Source organism: Symphodus melops (assembly GCF_947650265.1).
Source record: "Symphodus melops genome assembly, chromosome: 5".
Lineage (NCBI taxonomy): Eukaryota > Metazoa > Chordata > Actinopteri > Labriformes > Labridae > Symphodus > Symphodus melops.
The window spans coordinates 10,574,684-10,595,220 of NC_136695.1; the positions used below are offsets into that span (position 1 = coordinate 10,574,684).

Below are 20,537 nucleotides of genomic sequence, written 5' to 3' on the forward strand. Positions count from 1 at the left end.
TTTTGACTTTTAACATGTTCTTTATTAGGTAGCATCATTGTACAATATAAGCAAGAAAAGCCACCAGACATCTTGGGTTTGCCCTATCTCTGCACTTCCCTGCTTCTGTCCCTCAAGCACGTGTGGCAGATGCCGAGCTCGCTCCGAGAGGCCACAGCGCTGTCAGCTCAGATCCGTCTTCGTTTACGAGGCTGCTTGTTCATTAAGGCCGACATGGCTCAACAGGAGGCAGGCTTTCATAAACAAGCCCGGTGCGGTGTCATAAATCCACATTAAGAGGAGTAGAGGCATGTCCTGTGGTGGGAGGTTGCAGAGGTGACGGTTGAGGGGGTTTTCAAGCAAGAAGTCCAGGTCTGCAGCAGAGCCCTGTCCTCCTTAAGAACAGGAGCAAAGGTGCTACATCAGAGAGATTGACTGAATTTCTGTTGATATATTAGAAAAAAAAGAAAAAGAAAAAAAAAATTGTCATTATAATTTTAGTCTACAAAGCATGCCCTGTGTGACTGCCATTTACATGGCCAGATTTTTTTTTTTTTCCTAGAGAAAGGTCAGTGGCTGGGGCAACATGCCAGGTGTTGTGAAGCAGCAGACCAGTGTGGTGTGCTGAATGTAATTATGGCACTCTGGCGATCTAATAACCTGCCAGTCTGTCTCTCCACACTGCAAAGGTGCACTGGCATATTAAAGAGGGCTCAAAAACATGGTCGCTAGCAGGGAACAGTGTTCATGTGTGGAGAGATAAATGGTCGAATAAATAGAGCGGCCAGGGTTCTGGCTTCTTTTGTTTTCCACAGTACCAGGGTTATTATTTTGTTCTTCTAAATATAAGGAGAACTAAAACAAAAACCATGTTGATTATTTATTCTCTCCAATCATTATAAGTGATTCCCTTTCAATACAGCAAATATATATTTTAAAATTCAGTTGCCACCAGTGCTTGTGTGCCCAGTTGTTGGCTTGTTTCCTGTTTTTTTTTTTACTGGTTCTAACTGTTTTTTTGTAACCCTGGTTCTAGAGTGCTTCTCCGTCTAGTTTGTGACTTGTTTGTGTTTTTATCATGTTTAATAATATGCTTTTGTTTTAAATATACTATACCTCCCTGAGGGCTGCACAAAATGGAAAAGCAACAAGTGAGACTTTTGTTCTCATTTTGACGACAGCTCTTCTCCCTCAGGCCTTGTTCACCCGCTGTCCGGAAGGCTAAAGACAGAGAACAAAAGTCTCCCATGTGCAGTTAAAAGATACAGATTACATGAAAGATTGCAGCATAATTGGCTGCAGCCATGCTCTGCCGGATGGACAGTGATTTGGACACTTGCCTGAGATAAAAGGAGTTTTCCGAAATGTGGGTTACTGAATTAAAGAGGGGATCAACCAGAGTTGAAGAGCCTTTCTTGTTCATGTGCTATTTCCACAGGCAGAGTTTTACCATGTGGATCTTCAGCGGAAAGACAGCAGCCCAAGGACAAGTTTTTTTCCTCTGCAGGATACCTACCTTAATTGCCTCACACTGTTGACCACAGAAGCATCATAGTAGCTAACGTCTCAAATTGGGCAAACAAGTTTGTACTAAATGAAGACTAACCTTTTTTTACCCTACTTCTTAGATTGGAGTCAAGCCCATGAAAAAAAAAACTTTGCTTCACATAATATTCTGGCTTCAGTATATAGTCCTTCTCCTGTCAGGAAATAAGCTTTAGGCGTTGATTCTAACAGATAACTGAGAGAGTCCAGGGAGCAGCCCGAGCCCTGCCACTGCCTCTCTGAATCTCAGTTGACACCTTAAGTCAATGGCCTGCTATTTAGACATCTAAGCTGTTTTGAGACTTGTGTTAACAAGCACAAAGGGGCCACTGAGCCAGCCAGAGAAGGTGTTACCGTGCTAATAGAACAGAGCACTTTCCAAACTCATCTGTTTCATTCTTCTTCCCTTTCAACCATTCACTCCATCGCTGGCTTTTTCCTTTCCTTTTTTTTTTTTTGTTTCCTCGCTGTAATTACACCTGCTCCGCCAAGCGTAGCTTGAGGCGTGGCTGGTGCAAAATCACTTGTTAAAATGAATCTGCAGAGTGTGTGAGCAGGAGAAGGAGGAGGAGGAGGAGGAATACTCACAGGCAGTCTCTGTGGAAACATTAGGTTAGAAGCAGCCCACACCTGTGTGGCCCTCCTGGGACAGAGAGGTAAAGAAGCTTCACTTTGGGGAATTGTGTGTGAAGTGAGACCATCCATTTTCAAAATGAACCTGCAACAATTACAAAGTCCGAGTGAGGAAACAAGCTTCTGTAACTAACAACCATCGGGCTTTGGATTGTTTAAGCAGCTTGAAATCAACCTGCAAAATTACATTCAGGAGGACGTCAGATCCAAAAAGGAAGGTGTAATCATCACAATAGAGGCCAAAAGGCATTAAGACAATTATAAGATGCAGCATACTGTATTAGTGACTGCACAACTTTACACACCCCTGATTATCTCCAAGATTAGCATCCTGCTTCAGAACATCTGTCTCCTTAACAAAGACATCTCCAGGCTGAACGTGTGAATCAAAGGTGTGATGACACGTCTTCTACCTCCGAGAGAGTAGCGTGGCTGCTGTGTTTGTTAGGAGACATTCAGATTAACACCAGACAGGAGCACCAGACCAGACAGACAGTGTTACACAGCACGCTCTCCGACCAAATGAGAGTCATCAGACACATCCAGAGATCAGAATTACAGCAGCAGCTGATGGCAAAAAATGACTTAATTTCATACTGCAATCCATAAATACACCATAATGACACACAGTCGTTGCTACCGTGATGGAAATCTGTGCACAAGCCATGCTGTGCTACTACAAATGGCATGTAGCTGCAGGCTATGTGGGGCCAGTTGTTAGAGATGCTGAGTGTGTGTGAGATAGTGAAAAGAGTGAGAGATGAAGGAAGAGGGAAATTATTATCTCTGAGTGCTCTTCAACAGGCCAAGGAGGTTCACAGTCGTTCCTGTGTGCAGACACAAAAACACGCTCATTAATACAGACAGCTCGACAGCAACATGCATGCTACTCTTCAAAAAGGAAAGCCATACATTAATTATTTACCATATTATGCTGGACAGCATGAAATGTAGCAGTTGGGAAGAAAACACTAATGAAAAAACACTTTTTCTATGAATGTCACTTTCCTCTTAACAGGGTTATGTAGAAAGCAATGCAGCTTGAGCTCATTTCCATAAAACCTCTGTGTGCCCCAAGTGAATAAAGGGGCTCAGTTTGACTTCATTAGCATGTGCCAGGAAATACCATTACTTACGTTTTTGCAGCTGGAATATTTTGAAAGGCATTTAGTGTGTTCTCGCGACCATTGGCTGTCAAAAGAGTCCACTGACTGCAGCTCACAGACCTTATTTTAGGTAATTCACTGCAGAGCCAAAGGATTTTTTATCAGATCCACAGCAGGAAGCAAATTGGATGGAAGATAACTGTTGGCTCCTCTCATCACCTTAAGACCCGCAGATGGATGCTCATTTATATTCAGACTGAATGTCCTTTATTCAACTTCTCAATTTGACTTCATTTCCTACTGAATAAAACACACTAAACTGAAACTACTGAGATTTGTTTAGGCGCTGATCCCTCATACATTTTTTTTGATTTAATGTTGTTCACATGATAGCTGTGGTGCTGCCTCATAAATGAGTACCTCCTCCACAAAAGCCTGTGGATCACATTCCTCACTTACAGGATTAAAGGTCTTCAGTCGAGAGAGATGCCAGCAATCCAGAGGCTTTTTATTTAGCTGAATATCTTCACAGAAAAAAAAGAGCAATCACATCTATCTAGTATTTCCGAGAAGAAAAAAAAGAAAAAGAAAAAAAAAACCTATGCAATGTGCATTGTGCACTATAAACATTCAAAAAGGGCATACCGGTACTTTATATCACAACTCACATATTAAAAAGAACAAACTCATAAACAAGCAGTATAGCATTTCTCTGCAGCAGAGGCATAATGACAAGGATGCAATGAACAGCTGGGAGTGTTGTCTTCGACAGGTATTCTTTTACAAAGTCATCTAACTTCGTCCGTTTATCCTTTAGGAAAAGTAAAAATAGAACATATCACTCTTTGCAGCTGTTCCCAAACAACAGCAACCCTTTACCAGAATTCATTGTCCATGCAATGCAACACGGAAGACACGCAGTTGACACACAGCTGCCAGGTACTTTTATAAGACATGCGGCAGTGGTTGAATGGAGGTTGTGAAGTAAGGGGGGGGATAATAAGGAATCATGACAGATGTCAAATCTGTATAGCATCAAAGGGGAAAAGGGGGAAGGGGAGGAAGACTTTCATGCAAATCTTAACAGTCCAAGTCATTTGATATCTCACTGTGAGGTCGATGACACTGTCCCACCATTTCTCACACATCTGAATTGATGCTCAGGTTAGCCAAACGGGGGTCAGAGTTTATCTCGTACCTGTAATGGTAACCCTCCATATGGTCCCTACAAGCGTCCCGAATGTTGTATATCCAACGCTTGATACCTTTTCTGTTCAGGTAGAGAACCAGCAGAAATATGACGCCAATAAGAGCCAGAACCAGGCCCAGAAAAACATACGAAGTCTCCAGGACGCCCTCCATGTCACCCAAACACTTAAGCTGTGACGGCTCTAGCTGCAGGAGGTGCCGGCGTCTGAGGGCCTCGGGGTCTGCACAGGTCAGGTCCTGCCTGTCCACGATCTCAGTGGCGTTTTTGAGCCATAACAGCATGTCTTCGATGAAACAGTTGCATTGCCAGGGGTTCCCCGCCAGTTGGATGCGGAGTCCAGGCTTGTGGTCGAACTGTGCCAGGGTGGTGGTGGGAAGGTTCCTCAGGCTATTGTCCCTCAGGTCAAGGTCATGAAGTAACGGCACCTTCAGCGTCCCATTTGGAATGGAGATCATGGAGCTGTTCTGCAGGCTGAGGTTGACCAGGTGGGAGAGGTTGGAGAATATGTCATCTGGCAGAATCACAAGGTCATTGTTGGACAAGTCCATGACGGTCAGCTGATGGAGGTTTCCACCCTGTAGGAAGCCTAGAAAGTCTTCCATGAAGGTATGATTGTGAAAAGTACTACTGAGGTTCAAGACTTGCACTTTGTTATCACTGGGGAAAGCTCTTTCACTGAAGTTCAGAATGTTGTTATTGCTGAGGTCCAGCCGCACAAGGTTTGGCAAGTTTTCAAATGCCTTAACATCCACAGACTCAATCTCATTCCCACTAAGGTAGAGATCTGTTAACAATTCCAGGCGGATTGGAAAAGAGTCCACACTAATACCGGAAATGTCGTTTCCTGTGACGAACAGAACTTTGGTGTTGTTTGGTAAAGAATGCGGAACGGCATTCAAGTCCTGGTTTTGGCATTTCACAGTTTGTGAAACGCACAAACACTTGTCTGGACAAGCGTGACAGGTCAATATGACACACAGGAACAGCAAATAAATCATTCCAAAATGCACCGTTCTCCCTCTGTTTTCTCCGCGGTTACATCCGCATGATGTGCTCACCAGGCGCATCTTGGATTTTACAAGTCTGTCTGTGGCAGACTGTGCGTAAAGATTGTTCTTCAGCCACACGAACCAGTCACCGTCTCCTTCTTCTACCAGGGGAAAGTTTTTTTTTCAACTGTTTATCCCTCTTTTTCTCCTTTCGAAAACTGCCCCGAGTTCCTATTCAAACTCCACATAACTACCCCCAAACCATCCTGGTTTAGGGTAAGTCTACATTTCCTTGGCGATAAAGGACGCTCGTAAACTTCTAGGGCAATCCTCTTCGTTTGTTCTCAACCTCAGACTGCATGAAAAGCCAATCGGTGCTTTTAAAAGGCAAAAAGTGCGAAGCAGATGTAACTACAGCAAACAACTTACGACCATTTCAGAGGCAGAAAACGTTACGTGTCTCCAGACACTGCCTTGTACGTAGGCTACTTCCAGCTCCTGGCTCTCGTGCGCGGCGGGACTATGGAGGAAGAGACTAAACAGAGCAGCACTGTGTACAGCGATAGAAGGTGGGAGCAAACCATTTTCGGAGAAAAGGGGGAGGTGCACTGAACACTCATACAGGTTTATTCAGATGTGAAATCAAATGTTTTACTCGGGATACTGTATTGTTTTTCTTTAGTGTTAATCTTGAAGTCACTGTCAATTATCTTGTGAAAATTGCATCTCGGTTTGTAATGACATGTGCTTGGGGGTCCTGGAGGGACCTCTGAGGGTCTGCGATGGAGCTTCAAATGACGTCCTGAGCAATCTACAACCTATGTAACTGTAAAATGAGGTGGTCTAAATTTCAAAGTAGTCAATGATTATACTCATTTGGAGATGATTTATTTGCAACTCAAAGCTAAGAGACCAAATGCACATTTAAAGATGGAATTGTTGTAGGCTATTAAAATATCTTTAGCCTTCATGCCTAAAGACAATTAAGTAGGGAAAATACATTAAGACACAATCCTTAAGATTCGAGCACCCATCTGATAGACCTACATGCACAACTCTAAGGCTGAGAGAAATCAGGTGAAGGAAACATCCAACAATTTATTCAGTGATGCAGTCTAATCAGTGAAGCCATATTTTAATGCTATTTATTTTGTCCTATATTCAGGGATGTAAAGATGCCATTTTTTTGGATGAGATCTTTTTATTTAACATGATCCAGACCCATCAAAACTACAAACTTAGACAGAGAGCAAATCAAAGATGATTCTTCATTTTTTGGATCCAGGTGCCTTTATGTTTTCTTTAATAAGTTGTGGTTTGGACTATTATGTTTCCATGTAAACAGACAATTTAAACAAACAGATTAAACAATGTTTTTTGTATTTTCTTTTCTTTTTTTTTGGTGGGGGGGGGGATTTATACATTTATGTTTAACCATTTCACATATGACTTTTTTATTTTTCCAAAAAGATGATTTTACTTAGCTTATAAAAGCACACAATGTTAAAATATAGCCTCTATAAATATTTAGGACACAAGACTTCTTAAATGTTATCTTTATCCAAACACATTCTGTTGATCCATGTGTTGGAGCAAATGGTCAAAACTGATATGTTTAGAATGACCTGACACATTTTTCTGCTAGATTTAATCAATTTGCATGAACTTATTCAATATAGAAAGCAAAGCTTTATTAGGCTTCATATGGATTGATGCGTGGTTCAGTAACATGACATTGTTTTTAAACGAGGGAATGGTCTGTTTGCTTTTTTTCTCCTAATATATGATTTTTTTCAATATCCTTTCAACACATGATGAGTGGACAAATTGCCTGCTGGATTATGCAGGATAATATTGCTGAAAACTGAACTTTGGATGTGTTCATGCATGACTTGTCAGGGAGGGCATGCTCATCAATATCTCATATTTGGAAGCCACTGAGAAGATCTCAGTGTAATCCTAGCTTTACCCTGCTCTGACCCCATCCTATTCTTGGCATTGGTCAGTGTGACAATTGCTTCATGGAACCGGGATCAAACAATAAGCTAACACTTAAAGCCAAGTTTGATATGTTTACAGGGTAGGTGAATTTTTGTTGGCTATTATTATTTGTCATACACTAAAAAAAGACTTTTTGTAACAAAGAAAAAAAAGATGTTGGTGTCTTACAAAATTATTTGAGTAACACTTGAATTAAAGCCAAAATGTGAATTATGATAATAGATCATTATTATATTATAATCATATAATATCAATCCCAGAATGACAATTAAAAAAAGTAAACGTTTTTTCAATGACATCATCGGTACAGCAACAGCCCACTAACAAACCCACAAAAATAAACCAATAAACTATTGCGATGTTCACCTCTCGACCAATCAGAAGTCTCAACACTAGAGGGTGTTTTACCTAACCTGCAGGGTTTCAAGCTGCCAGTCCTGTCAACATTTGCACTCGAGCCAGAAGCAGACAGTAGTAATGACACACTGGATGTACGTTGTTGATGCAACTTTCTCCATGACGTGGAGTTTCTTTATCTAACGGAAGGTAAGACGACAAACGGCTTTTATTTAAAAAGCTTAACCAACGTCAGCTGTCGATGATGTGTCAGTCAGGCTAATGCTAAGCTAACTAGCTATAACAAGATATGTAAAGGTAAAACGTTTCCCCCCTCTTCTTACCTCTGCCTTGATAGCTCATTTTCTTCTCCAGGTCTCAGCCTGCAAATAATAATAATTAAAAAAAAAAAAACTTGTTGGTGTATAACGTTATCCTACCTCTTAGCTAACACTTTAGCGGAGTAGCCCTACGTTTTGCACATTTTGCAAGTAAGTTTGCAAGATGTTTGACGTGTGGGGAAGGATGATCAGTAACATTGTTCTGATATACATACAGGCTCCTTATTGGCAGCCCTGTTTTCTAACGTAAGATTACTTGTGAGCTGGAATTGGGGTATAGCCAAATAGTAAACTAAGAAGCTATGGTTCTCTGCTAACTTAGCTTGTTATATAATCATGTAATTCAGGAGACGTTTTGATCCCTGTGATGGCACCACACACACATGCAAAGTGAAAATGTATTTGTTTAAATCTTATCTGCCCAGTCAAATAGTTGTCAAGCTACCAATAGAGCTGACCTCTGCTGCTTATTATCGTGCCAAACTTGTTCTGACCTTTGACCTCTGAAGTTTTGGATCTCATTTCACTCCTACAGCACCCGCATGCATGTTGAGGGTTGCAGAGTGTGAATGCTGGCTGATATTTAATAGAGTGATAACTCACTGTGATCTGTCTTCCTCAGGTGCACTCTACAATTATGGAGTTTTGAAAAGGAGACAGAGAGTTTTGGGGGGAAAGGGGGCCTTTCCCCTCAGGTTTTGATGGTTCGACTGCTGGGCTAGAAGGCCAGAGGGTTGCCGGTAAAGTTGCCTTTTGTAAATTAAAAGTATTTAGAAGAGGATATATTTTTGCAAACATTAATGTGTAAATCTTTGTATGAAACGCACAAGAAGTTTTCTATTTATTGAATTCATGATGCCATTGAACGCTAAGAGCACCTTAGTTTGTGACCCAGCCTTGGTTGAGATGGTGGACTGAAACAAGCCACAGAAAGGCTCTGGGGTCGCTAGGGTGCAGTGGAACCTCAACACAAGCACAATTCTAGCACTCCAAACCATCTCAACCTTTTGTTGACACATTTTATTTTCTTCTTGGAGAGCAGCTCTGTGACAGTGAAACCTTGTATTTACTGTTTTTCTTTTTGTCACTGCACATTGTGGTGTTTTTTTAAGTTTGTTTGCGGCTGTGGGTGGCTGGCTGTTGTAAGGACTTTGTAACATTAAAGGGTGGAGGGTTCACTGTGACGATTTGGTAGAGGTCAGGATGAATCTGGCACCGGCAGAGTGCACTTCAAGATGCCGCTCGCAGGAGCACGCAGAAGAGGTTGTAGCTGCACTGACGGGGGGCTCTGAGGGGCAGCTGCGGGCGTTCCTGACTTCATACTGCCACAATGCGGCCAGCCTGCGGGATCACTTTGGTCGCACTGCCCTGCACATGGCAGCTTCACTGGGAAAGAAGGCCGTACTGGAGTGGTTGCTGGAGAGTAAGAACGCTGACCTGATGGTGAAGGATAAGGAATCTGGCTGGACAGCTCTGCATCGCAGTGCTTTCTATGGACAGATCCACTGTCTCATATCGCTGGTCAAGGTAGGTTTTTAACTCGGATTACCTGAAAATGTGCGTCCAGCACTTCAAGGTGTTCTCAGTGAAATGCTATGTTACAAAATGTGTTAAATAATTAACATGGAAAATCATAGTGTTCCAGAATAAAGTTAAAACTTGTTTCATTTCTTTCAAAAGTTAGTGTCTTCTTGAATCACTTACGTTTTGGTATTTATTGATTTATTTTCGTTTCAGCATGGCGGGCTACTTTCCACTCAGGACAAGGAAGGACTCTCCGTCATGGACCTTACGATGAAGGACCGGCCTTCACATGTTCTCTTCAAAGACAGTGGTACAGTATGACAATATTTATCCATACATTAAAAAGGTGAACGCTCCAGCTGCCCTTCCAAAGAAAACCTCCGTTGTCAGACTAAGAGAGGATTCAGCTTGTGCTGAAATGTTTGCGACTTTTCTTATACCTAAATGGCACGACTTTGTTTTTGTCGCAAGGCTAATGAGCGATATGACTCATTCAAGCTAATGAAGCACTTCACACTTACAGGCCGGGGATTTGAGGATCCCTGTGGTATCCAGGGATCTTTTGTGTCGTTTTAACTAGTGTGATCTCTCCTATTTTAAATAAAAAAAAATAGAGTCTGTCCAAAAGATTTACACGGCTGCAGTAACTGCATCTCTTTTTTTTTTTTTTTTTTTTTTTTTTTTTAAACTGTTTTTATCTGATCCTTTCCTTCTTTATTAAGGCCCTGTACGTGCTATGTAAAACCCTCTGGATTGCCTTGTTGTTGATTGTTCTTCAAATGACTTGCCTTCTCATAGTGGTAGAAGGGACCAGTAGTTAGAACCAGCTCAGGTAGAACGCAGTGTTTTGTCTATGCTTTTAATTGTGTTTTCATCCTCATTAAAGACCCGACAGAAGTATACACGTGGGGAAACAATACTAATTTCAGTCTGGGTCATGGCAATCAGGAGAGCAGACAGCACCCTGAGCTTGTGGATGTGTTTGCCAGGACGGGAGTTTACATCAAGCAGGTAGGCAACAGTGTGATGTAACATAGTTCTCTGAGGGACAGGGAAGTGTTTTCCGACCGCATGGAGGCTTCCCTCTCCCCTTAAACCCAACACAAATGTGTCACACAAAGCACAATGACCTAAAGCACACCTCTGTGTGTCGACGTGTGTCGCATAAAAGAAGAAAAAAAGGCGAATGCACTGGGGAAGTCCGAATAAGCCACGCCACCTGAGGAAACCGGCAAAACAACCCCCTCCCAGGAGTGCATTACACAACCGTCGCTTGATGCTCAGTCAGCATTTAAAAAAGAAATAAAAGTGTTTAGAGATACAAACCCCAGCAGTACTGATGCTGGTCCTTTTAGGAAGCCTTTGCTTCTACTTGTCAGGGAGGAGGGGGATCCTTCAGTGATGAGGTTCGACTGAGTGGATAGAAGCCTTTTTCTTCCCCTGTATAATAATATTGTGGAGCTGCTGCGTGCATGGTTGCACTATGAGACATGCTTTGCCAGCATGGCTTCTATTTCATGCGTTTGTCATGTGAATGCTCTTAGTGTGATTAATATAGCTCCTGGCACCGGTGCACCTGCCCCCAGTGGTGTGTGAGTACACACCAGGTGCTATTTGTGGTTGATTAAGTAATAGTGAATGACAGCGTTAGAAATGCCGTCATTTTAATGTATTGTAAAGACCTGGCATTTGAAAGCAGCGTGTGTGCTTGTTCAAAGGTTCTAACCTGACTGTGGTGTTTACAGGAGAAAACTTGGGTTTGAGGTGGTTTTCCCCCCTTGCAGAACCTGTCATGCAGAGTCATTTCATAAAGCCTAGTGGGGGACAGATGGATCTGATTTCATGACCACACAATGACCCAGTGGCACTGCGTATAGTCTTTGTCTACCTGGCCCAATCCAGCAGGTGCCAGAGGTTAAATATTAATTCCACAATGACATGTTTTTAATTAAATGAACTGGAGTAGTGTGTGTGCATGTGTGTGAATGTCCACATCAATGAGATACTTTGGGAAACATCCCTGGGCTCTATTGAAAGCTTGAGGGGGGGCAATGTATTAGTAATGATGTTTGCTTTTCCACTTGTGCCCGGGCCTTTTATTGGTTTAGTGTTTTACTATCACTACAAGAGGTCTTGGCCGAGGTTCATGGAAAGAGACGCATCACAGCCTCATGCTATGAGGTCAAAATTATCATGACAAAAGCCCTAACCTGCACAAACATGGGCTTTTTCTTCTCCAAATAGGTTGTAAAGTATTTGATGTAAAGCAGAAACAGACATGGTTATTTTTAATTCTCCTGTTTATTCTCCTCCTTCCAGGTGGTCCTCTGTAAATTCCACTCTGTGTTCCTGTCACAGAAAGGCCAGGTCTTCACCTGCGGGCACGGACAGGGAGGGCGACTCGGCCACGGAGATGAGCAGACTTATCTGGTGAGACTTTAGAAAGGGAATTTTGAAGTCTGGAAAAAATCAATCAATCAATCTTTATTTGTATAGCGTCAATTCATAACAGGTGTTATCTCGAGACACTTTACAAAAAGCAGGTAGAGGACCTTACTCTTTGTCTGGAACAGCCGTCTGCTAAACTGTGCTGGACTTGAAAATGGGACGGGGGAGATGGGATAAGATGCAGAAAGAAGGGTAGGATGGTAAAAAGGGGTGGGGGGGAACAGCCCATCCTCACCAATAGTCCTGAGGAACCTAAGGGAGCTCAGGAGCTCCCAGAAAAATTTAGAGATAGTGACAAGCAGTAGTAAGATATCAATCAATCAATCAATCAATCTTTATTTGTATAGCGTCAATTCATAACAGGCGTTATCTCGAGACACTTTACAAAAGCAGGTAAAGGACCTTACTGTTTGTCTGTTAACATTAACAAAAGAGCAGGTAAACAGACCATGCTCATTGTTATGTTTACAAAAAGCAGGTAAAGGACCTTACTTATGGCTAAATATGAAAGCAGGGAGAGAGAGATACTGTAAGAGTTCCTGGTGCCAGTCCCCCTGGTAGTCTAGGCCTATAGCAGCATAACTATGAGTTGGTCTATATTTTATTATTAATTATTATTATCGATATCTGATATATTTACAGTCTATATATATATATATATATATATATGGGTCAGGTTTAAGTAGGCGAGCATCCAGAAGCTCCAGGTTGCCTATAATGATGTCATGCGTATATTGCTTAAAAAACCAAGATGGGACAGTGCCAGGGAAATGTTTTGTAATGTAGGAGTCAGCACGCTCCAAGCTCTGTTGAGAAATCTCATGTACAAATTTATCTGCCGCCTGAATGATTAAAAAAATGTTATCATAATGTTGTTAACAAATCCTCGTCTCAGCACAATACCAGTCACATTTGTGGAAGCATTGGTACAAATGTCTTCTACCTATTTTTTAACCTGTGTGTTGCTGTATGTTTGTGTGTTGCTGTGTGTTTTTCAATGGACCTTGAGTCTTTCAATAAAGAATTATTATACCTAAGCCAGCCCTAACTATAAGATTTGTTGAAAAGAAAAGTTTTAAGTCTATTCTTAAAAGTACATAGTGTGTCTGCCTCCCCGACTGGTAGACGATTCCAGAGGAGCAGCGCCTGATAACTGAAGGCTCTACCTCCCATAGTGCATTTAGAAACTGTAGGTACCATGAGCAGGCCTGCATTCTGGGAGCGTAATGTTCTCGATGGGTAGTATGGTACAATTAACTCTTTAAGATAGGATGGTGCCTGACCTTTTAGAGCTTTGTAGGTGAGAAGAAGGATTTTAAATTCTATTCTAGATTTTATAGGGAGCCAGTGAAGAGAAACCAATACAGGAGTAATGTGGCCCCTTTTCCTAGTTCTAGTCAGAACACGAGCTGCTATACTTTTGTATGTAGACTTCAAACTGAAGACAATATTCACTCGTGGAACTGTGAGGTGAAAATGTGGCTCTATTAATGTATTTCAGTCATCAGGTCCTAGTGTCCCAAATTTCAGTGTGAATGTGATTGTTCCTAAATCATGTAAGCACCAACTTCAAACCGTCAGTCTCATTATCACACTTCTTAAACGGGTTGATTTTTTTTTTTCGTTCAGATGGAGAATTTAAATGTACAAAATCCCCCACCTTCATGTTTCGATACTGACCTTATAAATAACTGTAAAAGTATAGAAATGTTTAGTCATCTTTAGAAACTTTGTGCATTAATCACAAATACCTCCGGATTTACTTTGTTACATGAAACCAATTCTTTTTTTTTTTTCTTTTTTCATTTAAAAGTTAAAGTCGAGGAAAGCTGAAATCTTCTTTCATTTTCATATCCTTCCCTTCTCACTCTGCTCCCAGGTTCCTCGGATGGTGGAAGGCCTGATGTCTCACCACTGCTCCCAGGTGGCTGCAGCTAAAGACCACACAGTGGTGCTGACCGAAGAAGGTTATGTTTACACCTTTGGCCTCAACAGCTTTCACCAGCTGGGCCTGGCTCCTCCTCCCGCATCAGCACATGTCCCTAAACAGGTAAAAACTTGACCTAGAGTGGATAAACGGAAAGGGCTGACTATCATGTTGAAAAAAAATTCCGCTTACAATGTCAACCTGAAACATCTTAAATTTTCTATAAAATGACTTTGCTGTGAATGTAGGTGTTCTCCAAGACGCTGAAAGGGAGGACAGTGATTGGAGTGGCTGCAGGACGATTCCACACGGTGCTGTGGACCAGGGAGGCTGTCTACACAATGGGACTCAATGGAGGCCAGCTGGGTAAGACTCGACAGAGAAGGACAGAAAAAGCACATATACTTGTTCTTTTCTGGTTGAGTTATGTGTAAAATATGAAGATAACGTTTCCAGTCAACATAACTAATAACCTTTCTTTCATGGTGTAATGGTAGAAAATGTTTATTTTCTTCTGTAGCAAAGATGTAATGTGCGGTGGGAACAGCCTCCGACATACTAGAGGTCGATAACACAGAAGGCTATTTCGTGATTTCTTCTTTGTATCTTTTCAGCAAAAATCCAGTATTAAGCACTCACTGCTGATCAGAAACCCCTCCTGTATTTGTATGAACATCTCCAGGTTACCTGTTGGATCCAAATGGAGAGAAATGTGTGACGGCCCCTCGGCAGGTATCAGCCCTGCACCACAAGGATGTTACCATAGCGATGGCTGCAGCTAGTGATGGAGCAACGGTGGTTGTGACTGAGAAGGGGGACGTCTACCTGTTAGCTGATTACCAGTGCAAGAAATTGGCTTCCAGGTGAAAGAGACGGGAGAACTTAAACCAACTATGACACTGTGGAAGTGTCTGAACTGACCCTTTACTTAATTCTCTTTTTAGAAAAAGGACAGACTACAGTAGCTCTGACACGGTCTGTGATATAAATATGATGCATCTCACGCACAAAGCTACTAAATACACAGCCTACATTCATTTCAATGTTTTGGAAAGTATTTTGTTAATGTTATCAAGAGACTGCATGTTGTGATACAGAGTCACATGGGACAGGGAAACTTAAAGACGGTTTTGTAATGTACTCTTCGTGATGGCTGGATTGATATGTGTAACAGTAGAGGTTCTGTCTCCTCTGCGTTACCCAAGATATTCAAAGGAGACCTGTGTTGAATAGTCACAGGCAGGAAATGGTCGACCAAACTGATTAATAAAAAAAAAAAAAAAAAAAAAAAATTTCATCTCTTAGATTTGCAAAGTGCAATAGCGTTGCTTCACATCGCATTACTGCAGACGTCAAAGAAAGCACAAGTGACAAATAAAGGAGCATCTTCAACTAATTCTTCCACAGATAGACACACTGATAACGTTTATTACACATGGCCTGTTATCCTTGACTCTGTTCACTCATTCGGTGTTTTTGTTTTTCAGGCAGCTGAACATCAGGAAGGTTCTGGTCAGTGGTGGGAGTCTGGACCACCGTGTGGTTCCACAGATCCTGAACGAGGGCGGAGGAGAAAAGGTGTCCATCCTAGCTTTGGACGAAGCTGGCAGGGTAAGTGCAGAAATTATTAAAGAGAAAAAAAAAAGGCTTTTTACTCCTTGAGGGGTCAAGCATTCGTTTGTTATTAAATGAATTATAATAAAGAAGAAAAGTGTAGTTAAATGTCACTGCCTCCATGTTTGCATAAGTGTAAGCACAAAGAATATAAAACGTTGCTGTATTCTCGACCCAGCTTTTTTTTTCCAGTTATCTAACCTATGGTATAAGTAAACGGTTATGCAATTCAAAACCTATACGGGGTCCTTCACATGGAAAAGGTGACTAAGACTTGTGTTTGTAACTTTTTCCTTAAATCTCCTCCCTCCTCCGTTTCCCTATCTGTCAGGTGTTTTGCTGGCGCTCCTGCAGCAGCTCGGTGAGACAGTGCCGGTGGGCGTATGGGCGTCAGGTGTTCATGTCAGACATAGCGCTCAGTAAGAACAGCATGATGTTTGTGACTCAGGAGGGGGAGGGCTTCAGTGGCGTGTGGGCTGGAGAATACAAGAAGTACGAGGAGAAGAAAGGTGAGCAATTTAGGTCCACGGTACATTGAATCATAAAGTCGACGTTTTGTAACAGTTGTTTAATGTATTATGGGGCATGTGTTGACTTATTTTATTGTGTCGCTGAACGCATTCAGATACTGAACATTAGCTTTAGTCAATTTTGAAAATGAAACGTTAGTAAGTTTAAGTTTATTTATATGGCAGCCTTCTAAAAGATGTGCCACATGTCAAGGCGTTTAATCACCTTTAGAGAAAACCATTCTGAAAGCAACAAAAAAAAAGACGTATGAGAAAACAAAACAAACAGAAATCCATCACAGTGACGCATGGATTTAAAAAAAAAAAATAGACTTATTTATGTAATGTTATTTGTTGGTCTAATAAATACCAAGCAGGTGAACCAGGATAAGAATTGAGAGGAGGACAATATCACGGAGTAAGTGAATTGAATTCTGAACAACATGCTTCTTTTAATCTTCCAGAGGTCAGCGTGGAGGTCTGTGGTCACTCAGACGCCGGGACAGTATACGAGCGAATCCGCCTGGAGAAACTCCCGTTTGTCCACAGAGCCGTCAGCATCACCATGGACTCTAAAGGCAGAAATTATGGAGTGCTTCAGTCCGACCCGAAAACCAGGTAGTCGACAGCCCCAGTAGAAAAGAAAGGAATAGAATGTGTGACCTTGTCCACTGGCGTGCATTTATTAGACATTTGGCAAAATTAGCTTTTGTTTGTGATCTTGATCTTTTTTTTTTTTTTTTTTTTTTTTTTTTTTTTAAGATTTATTTTTGCCTTTAATAGAGATTAAGGGCAGTGAACAGAGAAATCAGGGAAATAGAGAGGGAAACGACATGTGGGAAAGAAGCCACAGGTTGGACCTGAACCCGGGCCGCCTGTGTGAGGACTGTAGCCTCGATACATGGGAGCGCGCGCACTGTCACTGTGCCACCAGCGCACCCATCTTGATCTTTTTTTAAATAGTTCTTTTGAATGATTTGATCATGACGCCCACCATCTTGCTTTCGTTTAGCTTGTTCGAGATTCCCATGGTTTCTCCGTCATCCTTCTCTCAACACTTCCGGAGCCTTCTGGATGAGGCCGACGAAATGGACAGCATCCATGATGTGACCCTTCAGGCAGGTGATCGCACTTTCCCGGCCCACAAGTACATCCTTTCCATGAAGTCCGAGTTCTTCCGGAAGCAGTTCATGTCTGAGCATGGCGGGGTTGACGAGGAGCCTGATGGAGAAGTGAGGAAGAGCGAAGACGCAGTGGGCTGCGATCTACTCATTTTTGAGAAGATCCCAGTAGACATGTTGGAGCACGCACTGCACTTCATTTACACCGACTCCTGTGAGCTGCTGGTGCATGGAGCCCGGCCCAGAGTCTCAGTGGCCTCAAATGGGCAGAATCAGGTGAGGAAAAGGAGAAAGCTTGTATCATTTAGAAACATACTTTCATTTAATGTACTATCTCTGAGCAACATGAGTAAGTTGGAACAACCTTTAAACCTCTGAGTCATCTTTGGTGATTTGATGTTGACCATACTTTGCTATTGCCAGGACTCAGAGCAGGAGAGGCTTATCAGCAGCCTGCAGGACTTGGGCCTGACAGGTCGCTCAGCCCTGGAGGTATATCGCTCTCTTCCTCCTGCGTCCAAAGGCAATGGTGACAAGGCAAAAAACAAGTGTGCCAAGCCTGGAAAGAAGGGGAAAGGAGGCAAAGGTGACAAACACGGAGCCAACGAGGGAGGGGCCAATCCTGTGAAATCCTTACAGGGTGTAGCAAAAAAGCTCGGCCTGGGAAGCCTGTCTGCACGGTAAGAGAGAGAGAGACGGATTGCACAATAAACCCTGAGGCAACATTTGATCTGGTCTTTGCTTTATGTCCTGTTGAGCATCCATATTTTATTCCTTTATAGACTGGACGGAGTCAAATATGAAAATGGAAAAATCAACGTTATTAACAAGAAAACTGGAAACAAACCGAAATTCTACCAGAAAAAGTGGTGTGTATATAATAGTGGAAGCCATAGATCTAAAATATGTTTGACAAGAGGATGTGGATTTTCTGATGCATCTGTCCGTTTGTGTCCGTCCAGCTCCTATCTTTGTGACGTCACTCTGAAATCTGAAGATGGGAAGGAGTTTCCGTGTCACAAAAGCGTCCTCTGCGCAAGACTCGGTAAGACGTGGTAGTTTCTATTTAGCGTGAAAAATCACCTCTGATTGGATGGTTGACAGTTCTGATATGGCAAAGTGTGTCTCAAAGGTTTTAACTTTGTTTTCAATCTGTGTTTATAGAATACTTTAACAGTATGCTTGGAAACCCCTGGATTGAGGTATGCCAGTTTTTTAATTCGTACTGTATAAATGCACTAACAGGGACTGGTGCTGATTATAATGTTTTTTTTTGTTTGTTTGTTTTTTTCCAAAAGGCCACATCCTGTTCTGCCCTGGAGATGCCTACTAGCTCAGAGATCCTGCAGGTCATCCTTGAGTACATTTACACAGATGAATCTCCCTCCATTAAAGGTAGCTTTTAAAGTTTGATAATGACTTATGACTTTGGAGAGGTTTGTCCCAACATAAAAGGCTCATATTAATAGTTTTTTTTCTTTGCCCTGCAGAGTCCCTGAATGTGGAGTTTGTCTGTAATGTGTTGGTTGTGGCTGACCAGCTGCTCATCACACGGCTGAAGGAGATGTGCGAAGTCGTCATCACTGAGAACTGTATGTTGTTTGTATTTTCTCCCTCTGTGTAAACACTGTCCTTTAATTAGTCTCTGTCTCTTTCTGCTCCTTTAATCCTGACAGAAAGCTACATTCATGTCACATGAGGAATACAAATTAGTTTGATTCAAATTATTACAATCAGATAACGCAATTCGTTCATGAGCTGGGATTTAGTCACGGACCACATGAGACGAGGTTTGTGCAAACTCAAAAGGGCGAGTGGCACGTTGTCTCTAAACCAGAAGGTCGAGGGTTTGAATCCCAGCTCCTGCAGCAACATGTTTGAGGCCTCCTTGAGCAAGACGCTTATCCCCGAATTATTCCCGGTTTATGAATGGGTATGACTGGGATTAGTTACTTCTGATGGTTTTAGTACATAGCAACTTCTGCCATCAGAGGTTGCTGGGTGTCAGAAGGAAAGAAAACTCTGTACAAGCTCAAGTCCATTTACTGTTTGAACTGCTACTTATTTCCAGAAGATATGCACTCAAGGGCTGTCGGCTCTAATTAAACATGACCGTTACTTGACTTGAATGAGCGGAAAATCGGCAAACCTGTTTTTTTACCTTGTAACTTAATGCAATTCTGGCGTGACAGTGTTTTAAACACATTATGATTACAGCTACGTACAGAATACTGTCCCTCAGAGGGTCAGTGAGATTTCATTTGATTATTTTAGAATTGTCAATAAAGATACTTTATACGTGAGAGTAAAGTAAAAAGCAGCTGTTTTGAACCGATTTCATGTCGAACTAAATGTGTTAATACAGATCAATTTTCAATTGTTTTTGAAAGTATTTTGGATGTAAGTGCTTCGTTTGATGTTTAATGAGGCGTTTCTTCTCAGTGACGCTGAAGAACGCTGCAGAGCTGCTGGAGTTCGCTGCGATGTACAACGCAGAGCAGCTTAAACTCTCCTGCCTGCAGTTCATTGTGCTCAACATGGCCGCCCTCCTGGAGTCAAAGTAAGGCTTATAATGAACTTCACCAGCTGTTGAACATTTCAGCCTTTATTTTGTTCACTATCATTACTCATGGCGCTTTGAAGTGAGCGGTTCACATTGAGAGTCTCACTGGTGCATGAAAGGTGAGACAGTATGTATACAGTGAAGTGTTGGACGTTGAAATCTTGAAGTACTTTTCCCCGCAGTAGAGAACTGCAAACAAACTTCTCTCCTGTCTTTCTGTCCGTCTGTTTGTCCCTTTGTTTTGTGTTGCCCTCAGAGCGCTGGATATTCTTAGTGATGAAGTGCTCGTGGAGCTTTCTACAGCCTACAAGAGGATGGTGAGTCACCCTGTATCGATGTCCTGAACTGCATACTTCTTTCTACGACTTCAAATGTAGAGTTTAGTCCTTTTTTTTATGGTCTCATTTAACGTAAAAAGAAATATTTATAAATCTGTGTTTTAAGTAGTTGGTTCAGTTGATTCTAGACATTTTTTAATCTTCAAATCCAAGAGCTGACTTTGACTGAGTGACTAATCTTACTGTCGTTTATGATCCTTATGTAACTGGTGGGTCAATGCAGCAACTTTTGTCATATCCTTTGACTATTTCTGGTTCTTGTACAGCCGAAAACTTTAAGAGGGTGAACTTCTGTTTGTCGATATTAGAGCAAGTGATGCGTCATGTAACAAATCAGTTTCTACAACTTCTGG

General features: G+C 41.9%; 2 protein-coding genes across 13 annotated transcripts in view; one reads left to right on the plus strand and one right to left on the minus strand.

The window, feature by feature from the left end:
* Positions 1-8,756, minus strand: tpbg (trophoblast glycoprotein). Of its 11 annotated transcripts, none has more exons than XR_013779107.1 (5): positions 7,872-7,939; positions 2,773-2,883; positions 2,463-2,592; positions 2,113-2,167; positions 1-422 (listed from the first exon to the last, which is right to left on the minus strand). XR_013779107.1 is itself a non-coding variant. In XM_079344191.1 (2 exons), exons 1-2 carry the CDS (start codon positions 8,160-8,162, stop codon positions 4,404-4,406), a joined length of 600 nt encoding a protein of 199 aa, XP_079200317.1. In that variant the 5' UTR covers positions 8,163-8,755; the 3' UTR covers positions 3,751-4,403. The 11 variants fall into 11 exon arrangements, 2 of the variants coding, with proteins under 2 accessions (XP_079200317.1, XP_079200316.1); XR_013779108.1 differs by having other exon boundaries at positions 1-374; positions 2,113-2,242; XR_013779109.1 differs by having other exon boundaries at positions 2,113-2,242.
* ibtk (inhibitor of Bruton agammaglobulinemia tyrosine kinase) overlaps positions 7,793-20,537 on the plus strand; it is a 20,716-nt gene continuing 7,971 nt past the window's right edge. The window contains exons 1-20 of one of the 2 annotated variants that reach the window (XM_079344187.1): positions 7,793-8,009; positions 8,763-9,667; positions 9,878-9,974; positions 10,551-10,675; positions 11,984-12,094; positions 13,992-14,162; positions 14,288-14,405; positions 14,722-14,902; positions 15,527-15,650; positions 15,985-16,162; positions 16,627-16,780; positions 17,175-17,559; positions 17,707-17,963; positions 18,066-18,152; positions 18,246-18,328; positions 18,448-18,485; positions 18,582-18,678; positions 18,774-18,875; positions 19,726-19,843; positions 20,103-20,163. In XM_079344187.1, coding sequence (XP_079200313.1) covers positions 9,344-9,667; positions 9,878-9,974; positions 10,551-10,675; positions 11,984-12,094; positions 13,992-14,162; positions 14,288-14,405; positions 14,722-14,902; positions 15,527-15,650; positions 15,985-16,162; positions 16,627-16,780; positions 17,175-17,559; positions 17,707-17,963; positions 18,066-18,152; positions 18,246-18,328; positions 18,448-18,485; positions 18,582-18,678; positions 18,774-18,875; positions 19,726-19,843; positions 20,103-20,163 — 2,811 coding nt within the window. In that variant the 5' untranslated portion in view covers positions 7,793-8,009; positions 8,763-9,343. The other variant, XM_079344188.1, reaches the window with a different exon arrangement.

Excerpts from the sequence above, each read along its gene's own strand:
- tpbg (XM_079344190.1), bottom strand. The coding sequence starts at position 5,540 with ATGCGCCTGGTGAGCACATCATGCGGATGTAACCGCGGAGAAAACAGA.